Source organism: Symphodus melops (assembly GCF_947650265.1).
Source record: "Symphodus melops genome assembly, chromosome: 15".
NCBI classification, from domain to species: domain Eukaryota; kingdom Metazoa; phylum Chordata; class Actinopteri; order Labriformes; family Labridae; genus Symphodus; species Symphodus melops.
This window is the reverse complement of record NC_136705.1, coordinates 4,462,863-4,487,774: the sequence shown is the minus strand read 5'-3', so window position 1 is coordinate 4,487,774 and position 24,912 is coordinate 4,462,863. Positions and strand designations below refer to the sequence as shown.

The window sequence follows — 24,912 nt, the reverse complement described above, 5'->3', positions numbered from 1 at the left end:
GCAGTGTTTGGATATGGCTTGGATTAAATGGGGCCTCTTTTTTTCCTTCGGTTTGCTTATTTCCCCGTTATGTGTGTCAGCGCAGCAGCAGCAGAAGAGCCAAAGCGGCTTCAGGAGGCTCTACGTGCTCCAGCCCGGGCCGGGGCCGGGGTCGACCGGAGCGGGCGGCGGGATGCGCGTCAGCTCCATCTCGACGCGCCACGGAGCGTCGGGGCAGCCACACACGTACAACGTGGAGCTCACCGCGAACTACGGTGGCCAGGTCCGGACCCGTAGGATGGGGAAACAGGCGCCTGGCGGGCAGGAGCAAAGCCAGCAGAAGCAGCTCATGAAACTGTCTGGGTAAGAAACTTTTGTCAGGAAAGAGGATGTGAATGACTCCCTGTTAGTTTGTATCCAAAACCAAATCTCAAAATGACACATTTTCAGTTGGACAGTAACACAGGCTCAGTTCTTCAGCCTTGAATTATCTAAATAACAGAGATGGAAGTGAATTCTACAAAATTAAAAAAAGGTCAACCCTGTCTTTGATTTCTTCCTCAGTGTTCTCACACACACAAACCGTCCCATTGTTTTCAGGTGCTGACTTCTCACTGACACTAATTGGAGTTGACAGTGGAGCCCTGACAGCTTGTTTGCACACACACTCTGCTGTCTGACCTGTTGAATAAACTGTGTTTGTGGCTGGATTGGATTATTACTGATGATATTGATATCTTGACTGCATTAGGTGAATACAGTGCACATATTCTTGTATTTAAGACATACACATATGAACCTCATACAGTACTAATTGCATTTTGTATCCCAGCTCTCTAAACAGCTTTAGCTATCAGTGTGAAGTGGGCTGAATGCTGGCTGGGCAAGGTCTGTGATTGCATGTGTAAATCACTGCAACACAGTGTGACAGACGGCAAATTGGCACACAAAACACTTGTTTCACTGGTGTAACTATTGGTTCACTGTTTTTAAGGCCCTGAAATAACTTTGTATACCCATTTATTTATCCTTATAAGACCTATCCTGAGAACTGCATAGGTTCACTCAGGTCTTGCTTGATTGACATCTCCCTGACCTGCTTTTTTCCCTTCTGTTATTTCATTTTTAACACCTGCAAGTGTGGAGAATTTGCACAGTCTTCATTCCTATTGGTTCAATGAATCTAGTGACCTCATTCAAGTTCAAACAGAGTGGAGCTTTAACAATTTATTGCAGCTGACATTTTGACGGGTTATGGTGTGTGTGTGTGTGTGTGTGTGTGGGGGGGGGGGGGGGGGGGCACAGGTGTTACTAATAACATTAATGATGGCTATGCTTTATGCAAATGTGCCAGTGAGTCATGTATACCCGGAGCTTCATAAAGTATCTATACATGAGGAAAACAGAACACAAAACGATGTACACCCCAAAAAAATAAATATGAAACATTATGCAACTTTTAGCTTTCTCTTCTTTCTATATGTCACAATCAACTTCATGCCCCCGACTATTATCATAAATTCATCCCCATTGTTATTAATTTAAACATTCACGACCTCCATGACGAGTGGGGCAGCAGTGTTATAGTCCTGTTTTCTAAGACTGTTTAAGAGACTGGTTGCTGCAGCAACTTTTTGTTAAGGTTACTTGAAAAAAAACAAAAAACTTTTTAAACCTTTATTTAGAGAGAGGACAGAGGATAGAATGAGCAATCAGAGAGTGAGTGTGGGGAATGACACAAGGGAAAGGATCCACAGGTCATATCTATATCTATATCTATATCTATATATATATATATATATATATATACACACACACACACACACACACACACACACACACACACACACACACACACACACACACACACACACACACACACACACACACACAGTTGAACAGGTCTCTTCAGAACTGCCCTCTTGTACTTGACACCTTCTGACATCACCGAAGGCATTTTAACGGCTCAGTGGTGCTCCACAACTGGCTCCTCTGTTTAGGATTTACAAAGTGGTGCTGAGCCAGCAGCTGATGGAAGCCTCTCTGTCAGCTGCACAGCAGACTATACCTCATAGTCTGATCATTCATCCCATATGTAAATGGAGATTTTTTTTGGCTTGGCCTCTATATTAAACATTTACAACGTATAAATAAATAGTTGGTGTCTACAAGTACAAACAAATTTAAAAAGTAAATAGTTGAAATTGTAGGTATATTTTGCATTTGAGGATAGAACAAGATCAAATGTATGTGAAGGATCATAAAACACATCTGGCAACATTTCATGACCTCTTAACAATATCTTAACATTTGTTCATACATAGTTCAGGGTAAAACAGAAACTCATTCAAGGTTATTTTTTTTATCAATCCCAACTATTGTGTGTAAAAAAGGTTTGCCCAATCATTTTACTGTGCACACAACAATCATGAATGGGGCCCCTAGACCCTAAAACTAACCCCAAGGAGGGAAAGGGCTTAATGGAATTTAACACGTTTTTACAAGTGTGTGAGAATCTATCGCAGAGTAATGTCTTTTATATTAATTAACTATTTTGTTATTTTCACTTCTTGGGGGTGTCTGTGTGTGTGTGTGTGTGTGTGTGTGTGTGTGTCTGTGTGTGTGTGTGTGTGGGGGGGGGGGGCAGTCTGCATGTTCAAATGTTCAAAGATGGACCCCAACACATTGCTACTGGCCCTAAGCACAGCTGTGCTACTCATCTGAGGTGCATTGAGCAGGAGAATGTAGCTTTCAAGGTCAGAGTAATCCAGCGCACACCAAGATTGTTCAGCTTGACGCTAAAGTTTAATGCATATCAAATGGGAGCGAACTACGTGTTTCACATTGTTGGTGTTTTGTTCACTAAATGGCATAAATAAGCTGCTAAGTGACCGTGTTGGATAGCCTCATCTACCTGATAGCTTCACCTGCATGCTGATGTTTCCCAGAGTGAATGTCTTTTTTCTGCCTGCTCTTGATATAAGACAAGTAAACCAATGGCTCTACGATGCTTTAACTCTTTTCATAATTGTGTGTGAGTCTGGCTGCAAAAACAACAAAACAGCTAAAGGAATCAGCTAACCGATGTTAACAAATGTCGTAAAGAATACATTTCTGATTTTTCAAATGTATACGCTCAAAACAACCATTGTACATCAACATTGACAAATCCAATTGCTGTGTGTCTGTGATTGTCTGTTGCCTCACCTGTCCAGCCTTTCTGTACCTGATTTGCTATTTACAATGGTGAAGCTCTGCCGTCTGAGCATAAAACTTAGTCGTAGCAGAGTTACTAAATGTGAGGATTGGCCATATTTAATTTGGAACGCTAATCTACACACTCCGAGTTAGCAAAACAAGATTTTAGTTTTTGTGGAGACTTCACTGTAATGTTCTTGACACATTATAAGTTAGCCATGGTAAGAAAAGTCTATCTGAATTCAGGTTGAAAGCAGTGATAAACAATATACTTGTGTCCCCAATTTAAAAAATCCCCTATAAAAAAAAAAATTATATTCTGAAACATCTGTAAAAACGTGTCGATTCCTTTCTTTGACTCGTTCGTCTGCAGTTGGGACCAATTGCGTTTCCTTCATGCAAATAGGTTTTTGTCGGAATCAGAAGTGAGAGGTTGGTCCACAGGACAACAGGAGGCCATGAGGCTGTGTGTGGTCCAGCAGCAACCTGACCTCAGCTGCTCAGTCTGCGGCCCATCAGAGTGTTTAGAAGGGTGATTAGTGAATACAGTTCAGCTGTGAATTTCTGTCACCCCAACAAAAGAAAATGACTCCGGAGAATCATTACCAGGTTACATAAGACTGGAAGGATTATGTTGTGGTTTGTGTAGGTGTGTGTCTCTGTGTGTGTAGTCTGTGTTTGTGTGTTGTCATGAATCAAATGAGGCCTTTTATCAACAGTATGGTTTGTGTTGTTGGTGCAGTCATTAACAGCATGCTTCTCGCTCATAATCGAAATTCACCTCACGACACTGGCACGTTCTGACCTTAATACTTTCATGAATTCTTAGTTTATTTCTGACAGCCTTTTCTTTTGTGGGTTTTTATGTTGGGTCTGACAGACTCATTGCAAGTTGTTATGAATCGCACAAACTTCTTTTTTAAAAATATCAAGTGGAGACAAACTAGTCTTATTAATCAGGGTTGACAGTAATACTGATACAAACTCTGTATACTAACACTGATACTGATACCAACACCAAACCGTTACTGATACAAATCCTGATACTGATGTTAAAAATAACAATTGAGCTGTTTGTTATTCATTTGGACTGTTTTTCAACTTTGATTTGAAATTCTATTTATTTGAATTGTTGAAGGCCTTCCTCTGAGATATCTCTGGAACACTTTTCAAACTGCATATCTCGAATCTTTCCCAGAGACGATGTTAGTCTCCCACACTGCCAACATTTTCTTCCATCTTTGACCATGAAAACAAGTCAGCGTTTACCCAACAGTGGACTTCTTCTGCCCAATAAGAAAGTCTGCTCCCGGAATCCGCAATTAGCTAAACTAGCTTACCAGCATTGAAGTAATGCTACACAACAGATCCATGTTGGTGCCTGACAAATAGTTGTGCAGATGGGCCAGTGTTTGACCACAGGGTCGATATTGGCCACTACTAATGTTCAAATGATTCATCTGTGCTTCCTTTGTATCAAGTGTTATTTATCACGAATGATAATTGTTCATCTAAAGACAGTGGAATGTAACCCAGTCAGTTTCTTTGATAAATGAATTAAGAGTATAATTAAAAAAGGATGAATCTGCAGGAAGGGGCTGTCTGTGTGGTCGGGATTCTTTTTTGTTCTGCTAGCCTCAGATTTGCCCAACCTCCAAGCCAATCTCTCTGATGATTTGAGTCATGAGCGCCCACGTTGGTCCAGCTTCCAACAGTCTGACTCAGTCAGGTCTCTGTAGTGAAACATAAAGTTTGTTCAATTCAGGTTGGCTTAGCCAGCCATAGAAAGTCTTCCACAATAAGCAGTACACCTCAACAGTTTGGTATCATAGAGCATTCCTGCCGTGCTAGTCATATTTAGAATCAAAGACCAAACCACATCTCATGAGCTCTGTGTTTGGGAAAGCATTCAAGTGTGGAAAACATAAAGTGATGCTTTGGTGCAGACTTGCAGATTAGTGCCAAAAATCAGAACAGAGGTGGGACAGTTAGATATTGAGGTCAGTTTTCTTGAACTGCCTGAACCTTGAAACAACTTTTTGAACTTTGTTTTTTAGACCTCAATTGACACTCAACTGGAGAGGCTTGATTCTTACATTTGAGTAAGAAAGATAACTTTTAATCACCCAGTGTGACTTGGATTAACATCTTTTCACAGGCATGCAATTCTGTTGGTGAAAAGTCTTAATTTTTAATGCTCTTAATGCCAGAAAAGTACAATGGCATCAATTTTATTACTGGTAATTAAATAATTAATATCAGGCTTGTTGTTAAATTTCAACGTTTGTATCTGACATGGTGTGTGTGATTGTTTTATTGACCTCTTCTTGTGTTTTTTTTTCCCATCGACAGGGTTAATGTCTGTGGAGGGCAGTGCTGCCATGGGTGGAGTAAAGCTCAGGGATCTCAGCGGTGCACAAAACGTAAGTGGGCCTCTAAACTGTTCCAGGGTTACATCTGTGTATTAACTGACTTATTTTTATAATTCACAAACATTTACTGTTCTTCAGTATGGAGTTTCACTTTGTTACTGTAGCAAAATACATTCTGACATTTAAGGATTCATTTTTAGGAAATAATCCAAAGGATTGGTTCAAACAAAGTTTTACAGATGTCCCTGAAGGGAGCATTTCTGAAGCGTTTTGTACCAATTAGTTTTTTGAGTTTTTCTTTGGTCCATCTTTCACATTTCCAACAAGTAAAAAACCTGTGATTGATTAGTCTGACTTATTAATCAAACATTCCACCAACTTCATTTATGGAAGGAACATGGCTCAAGTCTTAACTGATGAAGGTCCAGCCTTCACTAGGAAGTCACACACATATAGCAAGGAATCAATGAAACTCGTTTATTTTATATTTCGAAGGTTTATTCAATGTAAAAAAAAAAAAACTATTCAAAAATAATATGCCTGACAATGTTGTTGGTTTAAGTTTGACTGGGCAGCTGTGGATCTGTACAGTATTAGTGTGTGTAGATGATTAGCTTTGACACTATTTGTTTCAAAGCTGTGTGTACTGCGCACACATTCTTACACACAAACATTTCATTATGAAGAAACACTGATATGTACTGCAACAGTTGTTTGTGTGTTAAATAGGCAAAAGTAAGGCTTAAATCTGTGTAAACATGTATTTCATGAATGAGGTCCTGTGTTTTGGATGTTTTTTTTAATAGCTGCCTGCTGTGTCCTGAGAAGAAGGTACATTGTCCAACTGGCAACAGCCAGTGTCTCGGAGTGAAAGAGAAACAGATTGGGATAGATTACCCCTCTGGGCCCAGACTCTTTGGCTAGATCACTTTCTTATTTTCAGACCTTTGCCAACGCTATTATTTAGGAAGCAAACAGCTTTGTCCAGGTTTGTGGTAATCTGTTTTGAGTTTCTTAAGAGAAAGCTTGCTGCAGCCCCTTGGATAGCAGCAGGAGTTCCCCGTGTCTTTGTGTTCAGAAGATCTCACAGCGTCTGGCTCCTTCACTCTCCGACCTTTTTAAACAAAACGAGTTCAATTTGTTTGCATTTATTTTCCATTCTTTCTTATTTGATGAATATTTGACCTCAAGACTTTGTAGTGGGTACTTCTGAACCTCTGCGGATGTGTAACTGTGTAAATCCAAAGTTAGTGGCTGCCGTCAATAATTTCCTCCTGACAATGGCGCCCCCGGAATTTCTTTTATGGGGGGGCCAGATGGGGCCACTGAAAATCTTGGGGTGGCAAAATCCTTTAGGGATGGGCTCAACCGTCCATTTATGCAAAATACGAGATAAGTTATTCTCACAATAACTGTTAATAACTCATCACAGATTGTTTTAAAATGTAATTGAACAGACCGAAAACCAACGTAATTTCTCTAAGTGGTCTTATTTTTGTAAAGTTAAAACACCACAGCATCCTCCTTCATTGTCTTCTGTAGTGTGTAAATGATTGTCAGATGTTATGGCACACTCCCTTCATTTGCTGATCATTTGGGCCATATTCATCCAGGCCACAGATGGCTGGATGAATTTGGCTACAAACTGGGGAGATGCTAAGAAACTAACTGAGCATCTCTCAACTTTAGAAAATGGTCTAGTTGATGTTGTTCAGTAAAGTAGATTGTTCTTTAATGGTCCCATATTATGATCTTTTTGGGGTTAATGTTTTATTTGTCTGCTAAAATAAGTTCACAATCGCTAACGTAAAAAAAAAATCAAAAAATCTGTTTCATGGTCCATGCAGGCTCTCTCATCTGCCTGTGTTTCTAAAGCTCAACATCCCTCACAAAGAGAAAATGTGCCAAGTCTGATCTGATTGGTTGGCTGATCTGCTCTCTCGTAATTTGCCAATCGTTCAGCTTTGTTGTCTGATATGTCCCCGATATGCTTGCTACAACAAGCCACTGGATTTGGATCATTGACATCATGGGTTTGTGATATCACCCATTTTCAGCGAGGGAGGCTAGGGACCCCGTTGTTGGCCTGTTTATTTAGCTTCATCATGTGTTTGCATAAAGCTAAATAACTAAGATGTGCTGTACATCATGGTCCATCTGATGGAGAATAATGCATCACTGTGAGGATGTATGTGCTGTATGGTGTATAATGTCTGATGTCGCTTCACAGTGGAGGGATTTTAATTGCAGGATTTTGGAGGCAGTGGGAAGTACTTCACTTTTTAGTGTGATGTATTTTCACAGCGGAGGAGCACTGACGCATCTGACGCTCCATGCTAGTTGAACTATGTGGCTTTATAAATATCAGTCTACATGTTAGTTTAATTTAAATCAGCAGTAAATCATCAGATGTGTTTTAACCCTCGACTCCTGTCTCAAAACCCTCTGCTAACAATCTCTCTTTGGTGGCGCTGTCAGCATTCCAGCCAGGCAGCGTTTAAAGAATTGGTTGTGCATCACCGTTGATAGGCTATGATGTCGTTCTTTCCTTTGGATTCCTCAATTGTTTCATCAAAGATCAGCATTGCATTGCTAAGGTGGTTTGCTCTCAGTCATTGGGGCACATTTGGTAATCAAAGATGGTTGACCATAATAAACACATGCAACAAGTGCAGGGCACGCGGCTTGTCATGGTGAAGAGGTGGTGGAGAATTTTCTGATCCATGAGAAAATTTTAACCCTCATCGGATTTGTGAGCTTATGATAACGATCAAGGTTGAGATGAGATGTTGCGCATGGTGTCTGGCGTCTAAACCTTAGCGACAGGGAGAGGAACTCATATCTCAGTCAAAGAGCTCAGAGTACTGTAGAATAGTTTTTCATTCACGTCCCCTGTCATGACCACCTGAGGCTGAGCCAGAACAAAGAGGGGATTACATGTTCTCTCTGGCCCAGGAAACACCTTTAGATCCTCCAGGAAGAGCTGTAATACATGACTCTGTGTCTGGCCTACCTTGCTTGGCTTCCTGCCAAAGCGACCCATACCCCGATAAGCAGTGGAAAATGGATACTGATGGCGCTCTGGGGAAGAGGATTTCAAGCCATCTGTTAGTCTACTCGACACTTTTGTCTGTAAGATGCAGTTGAAAGATTCGGAAAAGCTAGACAGGAATACGGGTTCAGTTTTTGGTCAAAGTTCAGCTGAGATGTCCATCAATAAGTCAGTCAGTAAAGTTATTTCTTCATCTTTCTGGTAGTAATTGATCTTCCCCTAAAATTCCTCCACATATTTGTTTAAAACATTTGAGATTTTTTGTGCAGTAGATGATTTTAATCCCAGAAGGATCTACTCTATGTATGCTGGAGTACTGTGAATCAAACTGTGCTACTTAAAAGATTTGCCCTTACTAGTGAAAAGTGTTTTGGTTTGCAGCCGTCAGGATCCCATATCAGCTGAACCCTTGAAGACATGCAGTGTGTGCAGAGAGGCTGCTTTGTTTATACAGGCACAGGAAACACTGCACAGTGACCAATAGGAGACATTCCTCATGGTTCTCAGGCTTCGACAGTCCGTAGCCGTCCTTCCCCTTCATTCACATGCTTTAGTGGGAAATAAACAAAATGTGAGACACTCGATTTCTCCATTAAAACTCATTTGCATAAAAAAAACCAGATAGCAAGTTGTAGTTAAAGTAAGATTTTTTACTGACTGTTGGAGTCAAACTATGAGTTGTTCTGTATTTTCTTTTGTTTGTGTATGCAGTCCCTCTAATGGGCAGTATGGGGAGCCTGAATGGGTGCTGTGCGTTTAATCAAGGCTCCAGGTGAGGTGGACAGGTGTTTGAACGGAGGCAAAAACTTTTTCCACTGTGTCAGTCTGGGAGGAAAGGGAAAAAAGTGGATTTGTTTGTTTTATTAAGCTCAATAGACATATAGTGGTTCGTCTTATATTTGTTTTGGTATTTTTTACAAGTTGTATCACGATAAATGGATGCAAATATCCAAAATGATGCAGGGCTATAACATGTTGTGCTTGTTTGTATAAGTCAGTGAAAGCTATTAATGTCAGTTGTTCCTCTGGTTTACCATCCAGTACAATCACAGTAAAATTTATTTGAATTTAAAATAGTGTCAAATGCAATAGATTTACTGCCAGCTCCAGCTCATATTGATGATATTGATTCACTTCTTATTCATCTAACCAGATGTGCCTGTTGTTCTATAAACACCCAATCAGATGATAAAGTTTCAGGTTGTGTCAAAAATCAAACACTCATCCCACTCCCTGTACCTGACATGGGGAGACTTGGAAGTGGACTGTAGCACACTCACATGTCGGGCGCTCACTGTTTCCCTAGCCGCTGACATAATGATGTCATTTCTGCCGAACAAATAAATTGTGCAGCCATGCGGTACAATTTCACTGATAACTACTATTATTCTGACTTTAAACAAACATTTAAAGAACTGTATTTTTGTTTAAATATTGAAACATATTTTTGTGCTACATCTTATTAATCGTGTGTACAGACTGTGGTCTCATGCTCTTCATTCTCAGAAGGACAAACTGACATCACTCAGTCGTTAATCCTTTGCTCTTTATTTTGCTGGGTTCATGCTGGTTGCTCGTCTCATCCGTCTGCTGTAGGTCAGAGCTGTCAGACACCTCTTTTCCTTTGTGAAAGCTTTACACCGCAATGCATCATGGTACAACCATCGGTTGTACAGTTCTTTTTACAATGCATTGTGGGATACAATGAGTCATGCTCATTCATAATTCAGACACAAGTAATTGATCCTGATCCACATCCTGGCTCAGAGTTGAAGACGTTGCTCCTTTTGACTGCATGCTGGGATGTAGAAGTATGAACAGTGTGACATCTTCTGAAGTTTATTTTTGTAGCCGGGCTCACTATTTGTCTAGACCCGCTGTATCTCCCTTTCAGACTTTTGAGAAAGATAAGGCCGAGTTTTCGTTTTCATCTGACTACTTCAAACAGATCGCCCCTCCACTCCTCCATGAACAAGGGATGCTGTCAAACAGGGTAACAACATGAAGAATGAACAATACTGTTCTGGCGCTGCCTTACACATGACCCCAGGAGTCATTTCGGTGCTGTGTATAAAGTGTCCTTTCATGTCAGCAGTCGAACCCCCCCAACACTAGGCTTTCTTATTTTTTGATGTTGAGAGAAGACTTCAACAACCTTAAAATTACCTGCTGTCCAAACGTTAACAACACATTGGACATTTTCGTATCTATGCCACACTTAATATACAGTACACTGAGGCCTAGTTCACACATAGGCGAGTGTAAAAAAACCGAACAAACATTTTTTTCTGTACGTTTTTGTACACATGCAAACAGCGTTTTAAGTAACTGAAAATGAACGTTTAGGAAAACTCCTTCCAGGGTGAAGATTTTCTGGAAGTCCGTTGAAGGTGTTTATGTGCAGACGGGGAAACTGACTTTTGGGCTGCTGTCACACTTTTTATTTTTATTTTTATTTTTTTTTTTGTTATACAAGATCAGTATGATAGCAGGCAAAACCCAACTCGTGTTCCCGCTTGGCGCTTGAATGGACATCTTTAAAAAAGTGGAATTGCAGAGGAATGACGAGAACATTTTAGCCTGTCAAAGACATTGTTTTGGACTTGGTATGCTCATGACCACCGTAACAGTGCTTTTTCATATGGATGAAGATGTTTTTGAGAACTCTCTGTGTACAGGGTTATTTTTTTAAATGGAGAAGGAAATCGTTCTTATTTTAAAATACCCGCCTACGTGTGGAGTAGGCTTGAGGTATCTTGACCAGTGTTTGAAGGTCCTTGGTTAACCCTGTGGACAAAGCAGTACCTCTTATCTCTTTGCTATTCTTGTATTTTACATGCAGTAAGTATTTTTTTCAACAAAAAAAATCCTCCATTCTTTTAACAGTCAATGTTTCACTATTCATGTACCTTTTCAGTAGTAAGTTTTTACTAAGTGAGCCCCTGAAGCATGCTATTCATCTCCTTCCATGACACCCACCCAACCGTCAGTGATTTTAGACACAATCATCTATTTGCCAATAGTCTTGTTTGCTTTAGGAGCTCATCACGAGTCATCAGTTTTAACTGATTCTTAACCAGCAAAGACTCCTCACAGCCGCTTTAAAATTGCTTTAAAAGGAAAGCTTGTAACAGAAAAGACCTATCAGTCATTCTTTACGTGGCAGACGTCAAACTTTTGATTGAAGCAGAGGTCAAAGGTTTTAAACTCATGTTCAGACAGGGTTGGTCATTTTCTAAAACTAGCATGATTTTGAAATCTGTCTTCACCCGTCCCTTCCCCTCTGTGCTCCTTTAAAGGCCACGCCCCTCACTTACATGCATGAGTGCCATTGGTCCAGAAGTGGATTTCAGCTCATGCTTTGAGTGCTGGCTTGTGAATGCATGGAGTAGAGAGGCTTGAGTGGTTTATAAAAAAACGAACCGTCATTCTGACATTGGTCGAAGTTTTACAGATGACGGATTTTCTTTTGTTCCTTTTTCAGAGCACTTAATTACTGTCAAGACATAAAGACAATTTCACAAAGTGTATTCCTCCAGATACACTTAAAAATTGTGTCTGTAGGAAATTTCCTACCTTTAATGATGATGAGTCCTGACTCTTCCTTGTGCTTCTTTCCTGACTGCCATACATAACATGTATTTGGGACATATCCTTACTGCTGTGGAGGACAGCTTGTTTTTGTTTGCTTCTTTTCTTGGCAGACTCAGACAACAACATGTGATTCAGCTTTTTAAAATAAATCATCCGATTCAGGAGAAATGATCAGGAGACATTCCACTTCCTCCTCCAGACTGGATGAAGTCAAATGTCGGCCAGTTATTGAGTTGCTGGGAAAAATAGCTCTTTGTCATCTCCATGTAAAGTGGAGACCTTGTGGTAATCACACACAGAAGAAAAATCTTGCGACTTTGTGGAATTACTCAGGAAAAGACAACATGTAAAATACAGAATCACAGGCTGTGTCCAAAATCACTTACTCCCTACCCACTACTTCCAATGTAGTGACTTTAATGCTGTGGACTATATCGTGCACTCACTCAGAAAAATATAAAAACATTTCGGACACTACTCGCTAACTCTTAGGCCGCTGACAGTGATGCCATTGCTGTCACACTACTAAAACGTGCTGCTTAACAGTCGGGGATCAATAATAACTGTAAATAACTGCATGAATTTCAGTGAAAACTTCTATTATACTGTGTATATTTTCACTAAACATTTACAAATAATAAATACAATATTGAATTTTACATGGAAGGACAAACTAACGTTAACAATCAGAGATTTCAGTTAAAGCGCTCCAAAGATAGCGCTCGTAAAGATCTTTTGAACCCTAATGCATGATGGTACATATTGCTGAAATAGTGACCATAGGTCGTACACTAGTTTTCAAAATGCATTGTGGGATACACTGAGTGGACTATATAGGGAGTGATTTCAGACACAGTCACACTTCCCCCCAAACTTGGTTTAGAATTATATTCTACTTTGAAATATTTAAATTAATTAAAAATGACTAAGTCTGTGTTGTTGTTTTTTTTTGAGCACTTACCTCAAATTTTGTTACATACATCTTCGTCCCTTTCATAATGTTGTTCTTCAATGGGGAGAATAGTACAAAACATCCATGTTAGTCTGGTGCTAAATGTTTCTTTTATATTCGTTAAAATGTCTGATGCTGCTGCTGGCAGGTCCTGTCTGTTGGGGCTTCAATTCTGCAGGTTATGTTCTGTAAATGTCATTGCTTGGGATTGGCATTTTTTCAGTAATTATGTACATAAAATATATGCCAATAGTATACTGACTTTCCTGTGATGACAAAAACCCCCACATCCTTTCTCCACGTGGGCTGGCTCAAAGAACAGCTGGCAACTTGCTGACTCAAGTGATTTGCTGCTCATTGCCCAATGGCTGGGCCCATTACAGCTCATTATTGTGTCCATCAGCAGCACTGACACCAGAGGCCTGCGCACTGAATGCAGGTGTTGTAAGGTGAAAGGGGAGGCGCAGTAAAAGCTTAGCAATGTGCCTGACACCTCAGTTCAACGGGCACACAGTGAGGTTCAAGTCGATTAGGACATGACTGTCGCTCTGCATTGTGTCTGGATGATGTCCACAGTCACCCCACTTAACCGGCTCTGCCTATAAAAGCTCCCTGAAATTACTCTTCCAACAATGGGAGGACTTCCTGCAGTGACAGATAACTGCACGCTGCAGAAAACAGCATCATTCATTATCCTCCACAATGTCAACGTCAACAGCGGAGAATGATCCTCGACTACGTGATGTTGTTTGCTCAATCTCATTTTAATGGCTTTCCTTTTGGGCAATAAAAGGCCAAAATTTGATGCTACACTGGGAATAAAAAAAAAATAAATGTTTACATAAATATAACCAATCGAGTATGATTCAGGCGGCTAGTTAACCACATGCATCATAAACTGCACTATGTTAAAAATAAACAAGTTAAACGCATAATCCAGACTAAACTCCACAAAGATGCAATTGATGAATGAATGAATTGATTATTTTCTCAAATAAATTATTGTGGGCTGCTTGACAGTTCAAGATATCCTATATGTTTATGTACGCTTGATTTGATATCTTATGCGTGCAACAAGTAGCAAGCTTCACTGTTCTTTTTAGTCTCTGCTGCAGGTTTATCTTATGTCACAAAAAAAACTGCCCTGGATCAGGTTAGATGTTCAGCATACGTCACCATGGCGATCTACCCATGAGTTAACCCTGGAGTTTCCTTCTTAACCCCCCCCCCCCCCCCCCGCCCCTTTCATTAATTAAAGAATGACTTTGAACTGTATCTACCCAGACATCCTGTTATAACATCTGTTGAAGTCGTTATAAATGAAGCATCATGATGATTTAAGCCGTCCATGTCAGAAGTAAGACACCTGGTGTTTTGAACATCTTGATCTGACTAGTGTGTGCATTCTTTTGTAAGTGAGTAAAAGAAAGACGTAACTTCTTTTGAAAAATACTCTTACCTTCTCAACACAGCTGTTTGCAGGAGGTGATGAGGTAATGTTTGTTTTCGTGGTTATGTAAGCAGCTGAAACTTTTACTCTGAGCTTACCTCAAACGGGTCCACTTTCTTGGTAAAAGTATCATTTTTAATTTAGCTAAATATTACTTATTAATGTAAGGTAGATATCTGAGCTTGACATAAGTCCATTAATCAGTGAATTGTTAATTGTCCGGGGTTAAAAAAAAAGTTAATTAATTAATTAATTTAAACTTACACTTTTAAATCTAACCTAAAAAAAGTATTACAGTTTTAAAATTTGAGGGTTTTTAAAAAAATATTTATCCAAGCCTTAGACTTCCGTTCAATTCCATGTCATCCAGCTATTCCATTGTAAGATGCAGCTTGGAAAACTTGAGTCAAAGTGTTAGCAGGCTAATGTTAGCACACTTTGGTTAACTCAAATCTTCATATTGCACATGAATTGACTCTGAATGATTTGATCTAAAGACTCCTACATGAAATTCAAAAAGCAGTGAGTATGTTCTTCTTGTTTTCTCTCGTCCTTGACCTCAAACATAAGGCCTGTACATGTTTGTGTAAACATGGCTCCAACAACAGTACAGCTGGCGGGACTCGTGCTTCTTCCTCATTGTAGACAGTCAGGACTCAGAGAGATATTTACAGGCGATATACTTGACTTGTGTGTATGCGTGAGTTGGGACAGGGTGGTCAGCAGGGTCCCAATAGCAAAACCTTGCTATAAAATGACCATGTCCACTCTTATATAACAGATCATTGGATTCATGTCAAAGTGGTTCTAGCCCGTTCTTGTGAATTACTGCAATGTTCAATATGATAGAGGTTTTAAGGTGTAGCGTCATTGCTGGCAAGAGGAAAGATAAGCGTGCCTCTCATCCCACAGGATTAGTGAGGTCCGTAGATTCTCCACACACAGTCTTATCAGAGTTAATCTGAACTGTGAGGGCCAGCAGTGACTTAGATAATGTGGTATTCAATACCTCATATATTGATGTCACATTTCACCGCTACCTACTTCTGAATTCAGAGAGCGTCTGTCCCAGCCACATGCAAGGTTAAACAGGCTGTATGTTACCCATAAAGCACGAGCAATTTTCTCTCCTTAACTTATACATTTTAAGGTATTTCTACAAGGCAGCGACACAAAGAAAATCATTATGCCGTCTTGGTTCGCACTCTGCATCTCTACCACAGTCTGACTCTGACACACGTACACAACATCTTTTTAAATCTTGGAGACCCCTTTCCAGACCTCGGGTTTGGGTGTGGAGGAGGTCCATGAGCCCCATGCCTAGTGAGGCCTGATCAAAAGAGCAAGGACATCAGCATGACTGATCTTTTTCCTGTCCCCAGCTAACAAGTAAATTACCAACACTTAGTCCGTCACCCCCTTCAGAGAACAGCGCTGTTATGTAGCTGACCTCAGTGTGAGGGAAAGGAAGAGAGAAAACTATTCGCAGAACAGATGGCAGCCTGAGCTTCAGGCCAGAGAGGGGTGGAGGGAGCAATGAAAACTATTTACGCTACTCAGAAAAGAAAGCAAAAAAACCCAAAATGGAAAACTAACAGTGGGGTAACTTCAAACTAAAACAAATAACTTAGCTCTAGGGGTAGGAAAGCAATGATGTCATATTTGAGGTAACAACTAAAAACAGGGTGTAACTCAGTCAATCAGAGGTTGTGAAACAAAAACACTTGAACTCTTAAATGTATATATTCAGCTGTAAATGTATATATATATGCATCTATAAAGTTTAGCATATTTATGCTACCTTATTTATCCTAATTTTGTATGAACACAGTTCAAATGCTCTGCTTTTTCAAGTTAATTTGTTCAGTTAATGAATTGGTGACCTTTGACACAGTATGCTTAAAGTGCTAACTATGTACATTTGATATATAAGATGTCGCCATGAATAGATTGGCCACAAATGTACACAATTTGGCTGATCAGATAAAATCATTTACTGTTTATAAATATATGGACAACGCATCTCCATCTCCATAAGTTGTTCAACACTGAAGCCCCAGTACTACCTTGATGGGCGCTATCATTTTGCCCTTTGAACATCATTTGAAGTGAGGAAGATTCTCGCAACTGATTTCATGGTGGATTTATCCAAATGTAAATTCAGACTGACTGACTCGGTTTTAAGATAAACCACTAGACCGGGCAGTAGAGCAAGAAGAGATGGCTAAAGCCAGTCTATGACTACATCTTCTTATTTTGGTGGGTGTTGTGTTACGACATAAAAACACAATTTAAACAGCAATAAGGGCAGACACGTACAAATATTTACATTTCATTTAACTTACTACTAATTCTTGTGCCAAGCAGTGAGTGTGACATTGTTAAATGGTTTATTCAGCACTCCCTAATTTGGAGCCAAAATGGAGGCTAGACTCTTCCACTAACCAAAGCCAGCAATACATTGACTGATAAAACATTGAAGATCCCTTTAGATCATTACAGTCAAAAGCAAAACAAATTCTCTTGACACTCACGGTTATGTAAAGTTCAACAACTCTTGTGTTAGTATCAACATTCGTCAAATTACTTATGAAAACTAAACTTTTCAGAAGATGTATTTGATGAGTCGTCTGATTTTAAGTTTGGTTTCACTTATCTCGTGCTCTTGCGCTGTCCTTTTTTTTAATGGAATCTATAGATAAAACCCGAGCTGGCCATCAGCTGCCCTTCGACTAATTGGTGTTGTTTTGGGCCCACTGCAAGATTAGCTAGCATGGCACGCTAAGGGCTCGAGCTACACTGGAGCAAGTGGCCTCACTAAACAGGGTGGAAATATGGCATTTACTTTTTGGAACAAATCTACAAACAATTTGCTCAAAGCACACAGAGAGAGTATAGTCTCTACTGCGATTAATCCATCAGGCTGCCTCCTATTCGTCATATGGGTTGTGGACAGGTTGGACAAGTTCTAATTTGTGTGAAAAAAAGACTGCTTGTGATTTTCCAGAGAAATCTGGACTTGCTTGGTGTTTCCCATAGATTGGGGGAAGATGAAGGAGGAGGAGAGGCAGAGGGGTGGCATGGCAAACGTACAAAACCTGTGTTTTCCTAGTGCCTGCAGATGTCTTTCATCAGGCATTTACTTTTCCTTCATTAATCATTTTCACAAATCTCAAAGCCGCTAATTAGACTAACAAGCTTAGAGAGGAGGAGACACACCCACACGGGACCCTGGGGAGAAAGAAGGGGACCGGCCTCTTTCTGAGTCATATCCCCCGCTGGCTTTAAAACACATGCCCACACACAAAGACACACACACACACACACACACACACACACACACACACACAGAGCAACCACACACACTTTCTCCTCTGAAAGTGGCCAAGTGAGTGTTGTTCTAGTACGTCTATCTGTGAACCAGTTCAAGTCTTAAACCAACACGTTTGTTTAGGGTTAGGACATTAGCGTCATAATTTTTCTTTATGTATTTGATAAATGGCTGCCACTACCTGCTTATGAAAGGACAATAAGAAAAGTTACAATTTCAGGCCTTTTGCTCTTTTTCCTGGTGTTTTACTTGTGTTCTTGTTTGAGCTGATGTTGTATTGTTTGTCAAATTTGAACACCAACATGTCTATTGATTATCCACAGGGATCCCTTCCTGTTGTTACCCAACTTATTCTGCTTTCATGCCTCCTCTCCCATCTTGTCACAAATCAGCTAAATTTAAAATGAGTGAATATATGTCATTCGGCTGACAGGTGTACTAGTTACAGCATATGTTTAATGTACATCACAGATATCCGTCCTACTGCCCTGTCACGTATGTGCAATGTGGCGATTCTTGGACAAAGAGAATGTAAAAAAAAAAAAAAAATCAGTAATAGAAGTGGTATATCACAGATAAGTGTCGTACTGCAAAGTACAAATTATGACAACAGGACCTACAGGATATGTAAAGCATGCAGGGTGACCTTGATTTCAAAATTAGAAATATACAGAGATGACCTTGTGTGCGTCTGTGAACACACATGAGCGTAAGATTTGTGCGGACATTAATGTTGCTTTGACTTGTGTTGTTGGATTTACTTTCATTTTGGCTGCAGTCTGTTTAATGTTCACTGCAACTTTTTACAAATCAACCAGAAGTTGTAAACATGAGCTTGGCTTGAAGGATTTGCATATGTTAGACAAAGCCCTTGCCCAGAACCTGTCCATCCAAAGAGAAACAGCTATAAACTGGGCTCAGGCAATTTAAACAGTGACACCACCTCTGCATTGTGTCAAAGTATCAGCTGCTGCACCTCATTAAAAAGCTCCATCTAAAACTGTGTGCTCTAGCCTTTTTGTGATGTGTCCTGTGCGCTGGAGCACCGGTTCAAGCCTGATTGATACATGACGGTTTCTCAGACACTTGTACCATATCAACCAGAAAAATAATGGTCAAAAACTTAAATGGGAGAATAGCCTCTGCTCTATCCAGAGCTTCCACACTGGAACTTGAACTAGCAACCCCATGGTTACCAACCCAAGTGCTTCCAGACTGAGCTACTGCCACCCAAAGCAGACTGTATCGGAGGTGTCTGGTCCTTAAAACTTCAATTAAGAGACTTCATATCAACTCTTAACAAACAGTCAGATTGCAAATTCAGCAGGGTTTGTTTGAGCACAACTTTTCAGTTAAAAACTGTGATGATATGTGAATGTGCATTTCCGTGAATGAGTGGGCATTTGATGTCATGAAAAATCAAGTACTGTTTATCTTTATTCTTTCATCTGTTTCCCTTTTTGAGTATGTCTGACCTCTTACCTCATTTTCATTCCTTATCTGTCTCTCTTTCCTCTTTTCTTTGTCTTCTCCCTCTCTCTCTCTCTCTCCTCTGTCTGGGTTTTCTTTTGCAGCCAATTGCATCCCTCAGTGCCAGAATGGAGGAATGTGCCTCAGGCCTCAGCTCTGTGTCTGCAAGCCTGGCTCCAACGGGAAGGCATGCGAACAGAAGGTGCCCACACACCCCTACCCAGCAGTGCCCGGGAACGGACCCACCAACGGGCACAACACTGGTCACACAAACGGACACACCACTGGTCACACTAATGGATACAACGTGGTCCCACAGCGGCCAATACCTCAACAAGTACCCCCACGTGGTTATGCCTCTGCCCCCTCTCCACCCAGCAACATGGCCCAGATGAAACTTACTGTCAAGCCAGCCCCCCAGCTTGTGAGACCCCATTACATCCAGCAGCACATCCAGCAGCAGTGAGTACTATGCTTTGTTTCTCCATTAATTATTCAGAAAACATCAGTCGAGCCTCATTCTGTGTTGGGCTGTCTTCACTCTTACACAGTTGTTAGTTGACTGCTAGTTGACTGTGTGAGGTCACTAGGACGACTCTTGGTGTTTTCACTGCCGAGCTGCCCATAAATCCTGCTACTGATAACTCTTCACTTCTCCTCTGAAGCTCCTCTGCAGCATTTAAAAGTCCAGTTGCGTGGGGTTGTGAAAATTCACAATACTTTGATACTTTTCAATACCACATGTTTTAAAATAATACAGTCTCTGTTATTTTTATGGTTGATGGAACAAAAAAGTCCCAAAACTTCAAAAAAAAACATTCAAATCTTCACTCGTATTATTTACCAAAAGCTGCAGTGAGAGAAAGACACAGCACTGTCTGAATTACACAAATACTGTATGTTGGCCATCTGTCATTATGTTCCAAAGTTTGTTGGCGTTTACACACATTTTTGGGTAATTAAAAATAATTAAATTACCCAACATTTGACTTATGGAAATGATTACATTTGGGTATGGAAATAATCACATTTTTAAAGTCTAATGCAAAAAAAATACGGCATAAATAAACTCTGCTTGGGGGCGCTGGTGGCGCAGCGGCAGTGCGCGCGTCCCCATGCATCGAGGCTACCGTCCTCACGCGGGCAGCCCGGGTTCGCGTCCGGCCTGTGGCTCCTTTCCCCGCATGTCTCTCCCCACTCTCTCTCTCTCTCTCCCTGATTTCCACCTCTATCCACTTTCCTCTATAAAAAAGGCCAAAAATAAAATCTTAATAAAATAAATAAATAAACACTGCTTATAGAAACAATCCAACTGAACATGAATGCCCTATTTAGTGGATTTATGATGTTATCGATCCAGGCTAGTAGCAGAGAGAAAACAGGTGTAAACTCCATTAAAGCACTCAAGTTTCCTGAGGCAAACCTGTGGTGTATGCATGTTTTGCTCATTCCACGTTGATATCAACCTGAAGTCTGTTTATGTGACTTTACCATTTTCACAGTTTGGGATTTTACAGAGAGGTCCTATTTCTTACACGTTAAAACCTCAAACATCATTTTTTTGGGTCTAATTATCTCCTTTGAGAGCTCACGAGGAAAAAAGATATAAACAATCAATTCACACCATTTTGTTTTTGCTTCACACCTTTTCGTAATCCACTGGCACTAACAGTATGCTTTCTGTCAAACATTTTGCTAACCTGGCATGAGTCCTCGTCTGGTGATAATCAAACCGGCTGTGTGTTTAGCTGCACGCTGACTCTCTGACAGCATGCTGAATGGTAAGACCTGCCAGCCAACTCTACACAATTGCTGCTATGAGCATGGGGAATATTGTGTGTGTGTGTGTGTGTGTGTGTGTGTGTTTTTTTTACAAGCATGGATCTCTCACTTATTAGTCTGTGTTATTACAGTTTTCTTCGCCAGTATACTCACATTATCACCATCCATCTGTGTAATAATGGGTAAAAATGTCTCCCCAGCTCTTCACAAGTAAGGCTGAAATGCTATTAACTCCTGCTGTGGTTAACTGTTAGTTTGTTTTTCCTGTCACCACAGCAGACGACTGGAGAATGTTCAGTCAAATCAAGCACAGTTAAAACTTCCCCAATGTCTTGACAGGTCCAAACGGTGTGTAAAAAAAAAACATCTTTCTCCTCACTTTCTTGCAGAGTGTAAAGGGAAATTTTCAAAATCCCCCTGCATAGGTCCAATTACTGTGGCACCGATCAGGCCAGACGTGTGATACTCACGGATGATATCTGAAATGTTATTGAATATATTACATGAGCGCTGTCCAACATGCACTCTGTAATATGTCAGAGTTCTTTTTTGTTTTAATGCTCTGCACAGGCACAAGTAAATTGCTACCAGATTAGTGTCCTCGAAAGCTGCTCTCAATTTGCAGAAGGGATTTATCTCTCAGAAGGAGCTGGCCTCCTATTGGTTCTTGTAACAGAGCAGTTAGATCATCTGATAGGATAACAAATAAGAGAATAAACCCAAGGAAAGGAATATTTATTAGGTTCATTCAAGCTTACTTTTGTGATAGAGTTAAAGAGATTGGTAAGTATAATGTAATTACAAATATGTATATCAGTTTTAATTGAAAAAGATTAGAGTTTGATATCTGAATATAGTATATTTAGTCTAGTTAGTTAGTTAGTTAGTCTAGCACACACATTCTTTAGTTCAGTGACCTCTTCTATAACCATCAATTTCGGAATTGTAATGTTTCCACTGCCTTTTGGTTCACATTCAAACTTTTCACTGATAATAAAACCAATAATTAAGACCTTTCAAAATAAAAGTTCTGAAGTACATTTTAAATAAAATATAGTAAAAAGAGCTGCTTCCACTGCTTCGTTGGCGTCATATGACTGTGTATGAATGGGATAAGTGACTTCTGATGGTCACTTTACATAGCAGCCTTTACTATCAGTATGTGAATGTGTAGATGTGAGCTGTGGTGTAAAAGCCCTTTGAGTAATCAGATGCTAGAAAAGTGCTTTACAAGCTGAAGTCCATTTACATATACTTAGATATATTTGAACATATCAATAAACATAAATATGGACAATTTCACAGATGCATCAACATACATACACTTATATGGAGTATTGTGGTCACATGGTAGAGAGGCTGTTATAGTTTGTCGTTGGTATGGAAGACGTTGCAGTAGCGATCCTTCTTGCAGGGTGGGTTGAGCCAAGTCCCTTGGCTTGAATTGCAAAGGCTCAGTCCATTTGAGCATTTGAGTTTTAGGAACAACCAGTAGGGCCCTTTTAAAGGATCTCAGGCAGCAGTCAGGCTCATGGGGATTTGATTTTTTTGAATGAAGGGCATTCCAATAGTGGAGTCTGGAAAAACTAGCCTGGATGACTTAATCAATGACACCAGGAGAAACGAACAACCTGGTTTTGCTTGATTGTCTCAGCTGAGTAAAACAGGACTGTATAACTTTTCATGTTAGCACAATGAAGAAGAAGGAACCGAAACCATGCTGTTTTGGCACTGACACTCACTCATGCTGCATTCCGATGTTAGGAAGTGACTGTCTTAGGAAATATTTGAGAACTTGTCAGAGTTGCATAACAAAAATCTTAAAAAAACAACATATTTAGTTTAATTTTAAACACTTTTTACCTCCAGTAAGATAGGATAGATATAGATAGATATTTCTTATCCTAAATGTCTCTCACTTTATCATGATGGTTTGGTAAGATGAGTTTTCTAATTTGGAAACATAATTCATGAGAAACTATGATATTATAAGCACCCCATAACTGTTATAGTAAGACTGCATCAATAAAGGCAGAAAATGAGGAGCCTCAATCTGACTTGGATTGATTTGGATTGACTTATTGGATGTTGTCTGTTACAAAACACTGTAAAGAACTGTCATGTGTGTTATCTCTGATCAACCATAACCAATGGTTTATTTTGACTTTGGCATAAACACGTCTTAAAGATGAGCAGTATTCTTCCCCTGTTCTCTCCCCTGTATGTTGTTGAAGTTTCGCCTCCCGTGGTCTGATAGAGGCCCGGGCTGATAAGAAGGGGAACAAAGAGGGACGACAAAGGAAATGGAGAGAGATGACGCTGGTCTGAAAGAACTTGAAGAATTTGAAAAATATCAGGGTGTGTTATTTTAATAATTTGATAAAAGGACATGGCAATTCTTTCACAGATAGGTCATTATATTTCTTTTTCTGTGATAAAAAGAAGCGTCATTAAGTCACATACCCCTTCGGTCCTGACCGATGAGATATACTTCAGATAGCTGTTGTTGACCACAGACAGATAGCGTTTACCGAATCCTCTTTATTTTTTTAATGACAGCTCCAACACACTGAAGGTATCTGGTGATTGTTCTGTATTTCAGAAACTAAAAAAGCTTTACATCATTGTTCAAAGCTAAGACTGGGTTCTACTCATCTTTTTTCTTTTTAGATAACTCAGTGAGCTAGCTCCTGATAATGTTAGGAACATACAGTACAGTGAGGATAGTTTGATGGCTGAACTGTAACTTGTGAAGCCTGTTCCGACTGCGGGACTCAGACCCTGGAGAACCTCTTGTTCTCTTCTATAGTCCGGCTTTTTGTGACAGTTCTGATTTCAGTAAAATAATATTTAATGCGTTCTAACAGTGTCAGCGACATGGGGGAGGGGTCACTGCCTTTTGTGATGTCATGAAGGGGGAAACTTCCAACAGTCCGTTTGAGCACACATTTATTAAAAGTGGATGATGAGGATGGCCTTTTCTTATAAGTATGGGAGTTTATAGACAGACTAGCGGCACATACTGTATTAATATTAAACAATCACGGTAAAGTGCATTTTGCACGATAGGTGACCTTGAAACAACTTCAAGGATTTAGGAGCATAAAACGTCTCTTTCTCTGACCATTGATAAATCTGCACGTCATCTTTAAAATAAGTCTTTGAAGTGTTCATTTGCAAACAGCAGGCTAATTAATGTGAAAGACAAGGTCGTAAATTATTAGGCCACAATAGAGATTCATGTCCATTTAAAACACACATTTTTAGTTTTTGAAAATGATATCCTTGGCTGCTCTGGTAGCTCACGTGGTAAAGAAGTGACTTGTAAGGTTGAGTCCTTATTGTATCTGACACTGTTTGATCACAACCTGGGAAAAACTTACGATATATAGTCAGTCATAAAGAGGGTGAATTGAAAGATACATTTTCTACCCATGCAAAGATATTCTTTCTTTCCCTTCTTACAGGTTCAGTGAGTTTATTATGTTAGACCCGAGTATTTCAGATCTCATGAGGGAGAGGATTTGGAAGACTAAAGTGTAGAAGTCAGTGCTGGATTGTGATTGCGGCCAGAGCAATGAAGGTCGAGACTGAACACATATAAACACACCTCTTTCCAACAACCCTGATTCATCGAAGTGTTTATGTGGAGATGATTGAAATCTTCTTGCTTATATTTAAGACTAGAAGGCTCCTGAACACATCTCTCCAAACTCTTCAAACTCCCAGACA

At 40.0% G+C, this 24,912-nt stretch overlaps 1 protein-coding gene across 1 annotated transcript in view; it reads left to right on the top strand.

Moving 5' to 3' along the window:
• Positions 1-24,912, top strand: part of ltbp1 (latent transforming growth factor beta binding protein 1) — a 91,156-nt gene that overhangs the window by 365 nt on the left and 65,879 nt on the right. Inside the window, exons 1-3 of the mRNA XM_079362320.1 lie at positions 1-342; positions 5,530-5,600; positions 19,503-19,860. The exon at positions 1-342 is cut by the window's left edge and continues 365 nt beyond it. Of these exons, the coding sequence (XP_079218446.1) occupies positions 14-342; positions 5,530-5,600; positions 19,503-19,860 (758 nt within the window). The 5' untranslated portion in view covers positions 1-13. The remainder of the gene's footprint in view (positions 343-5,529; positions 5,601-19,502; positions 19,861-24,912) is intronic.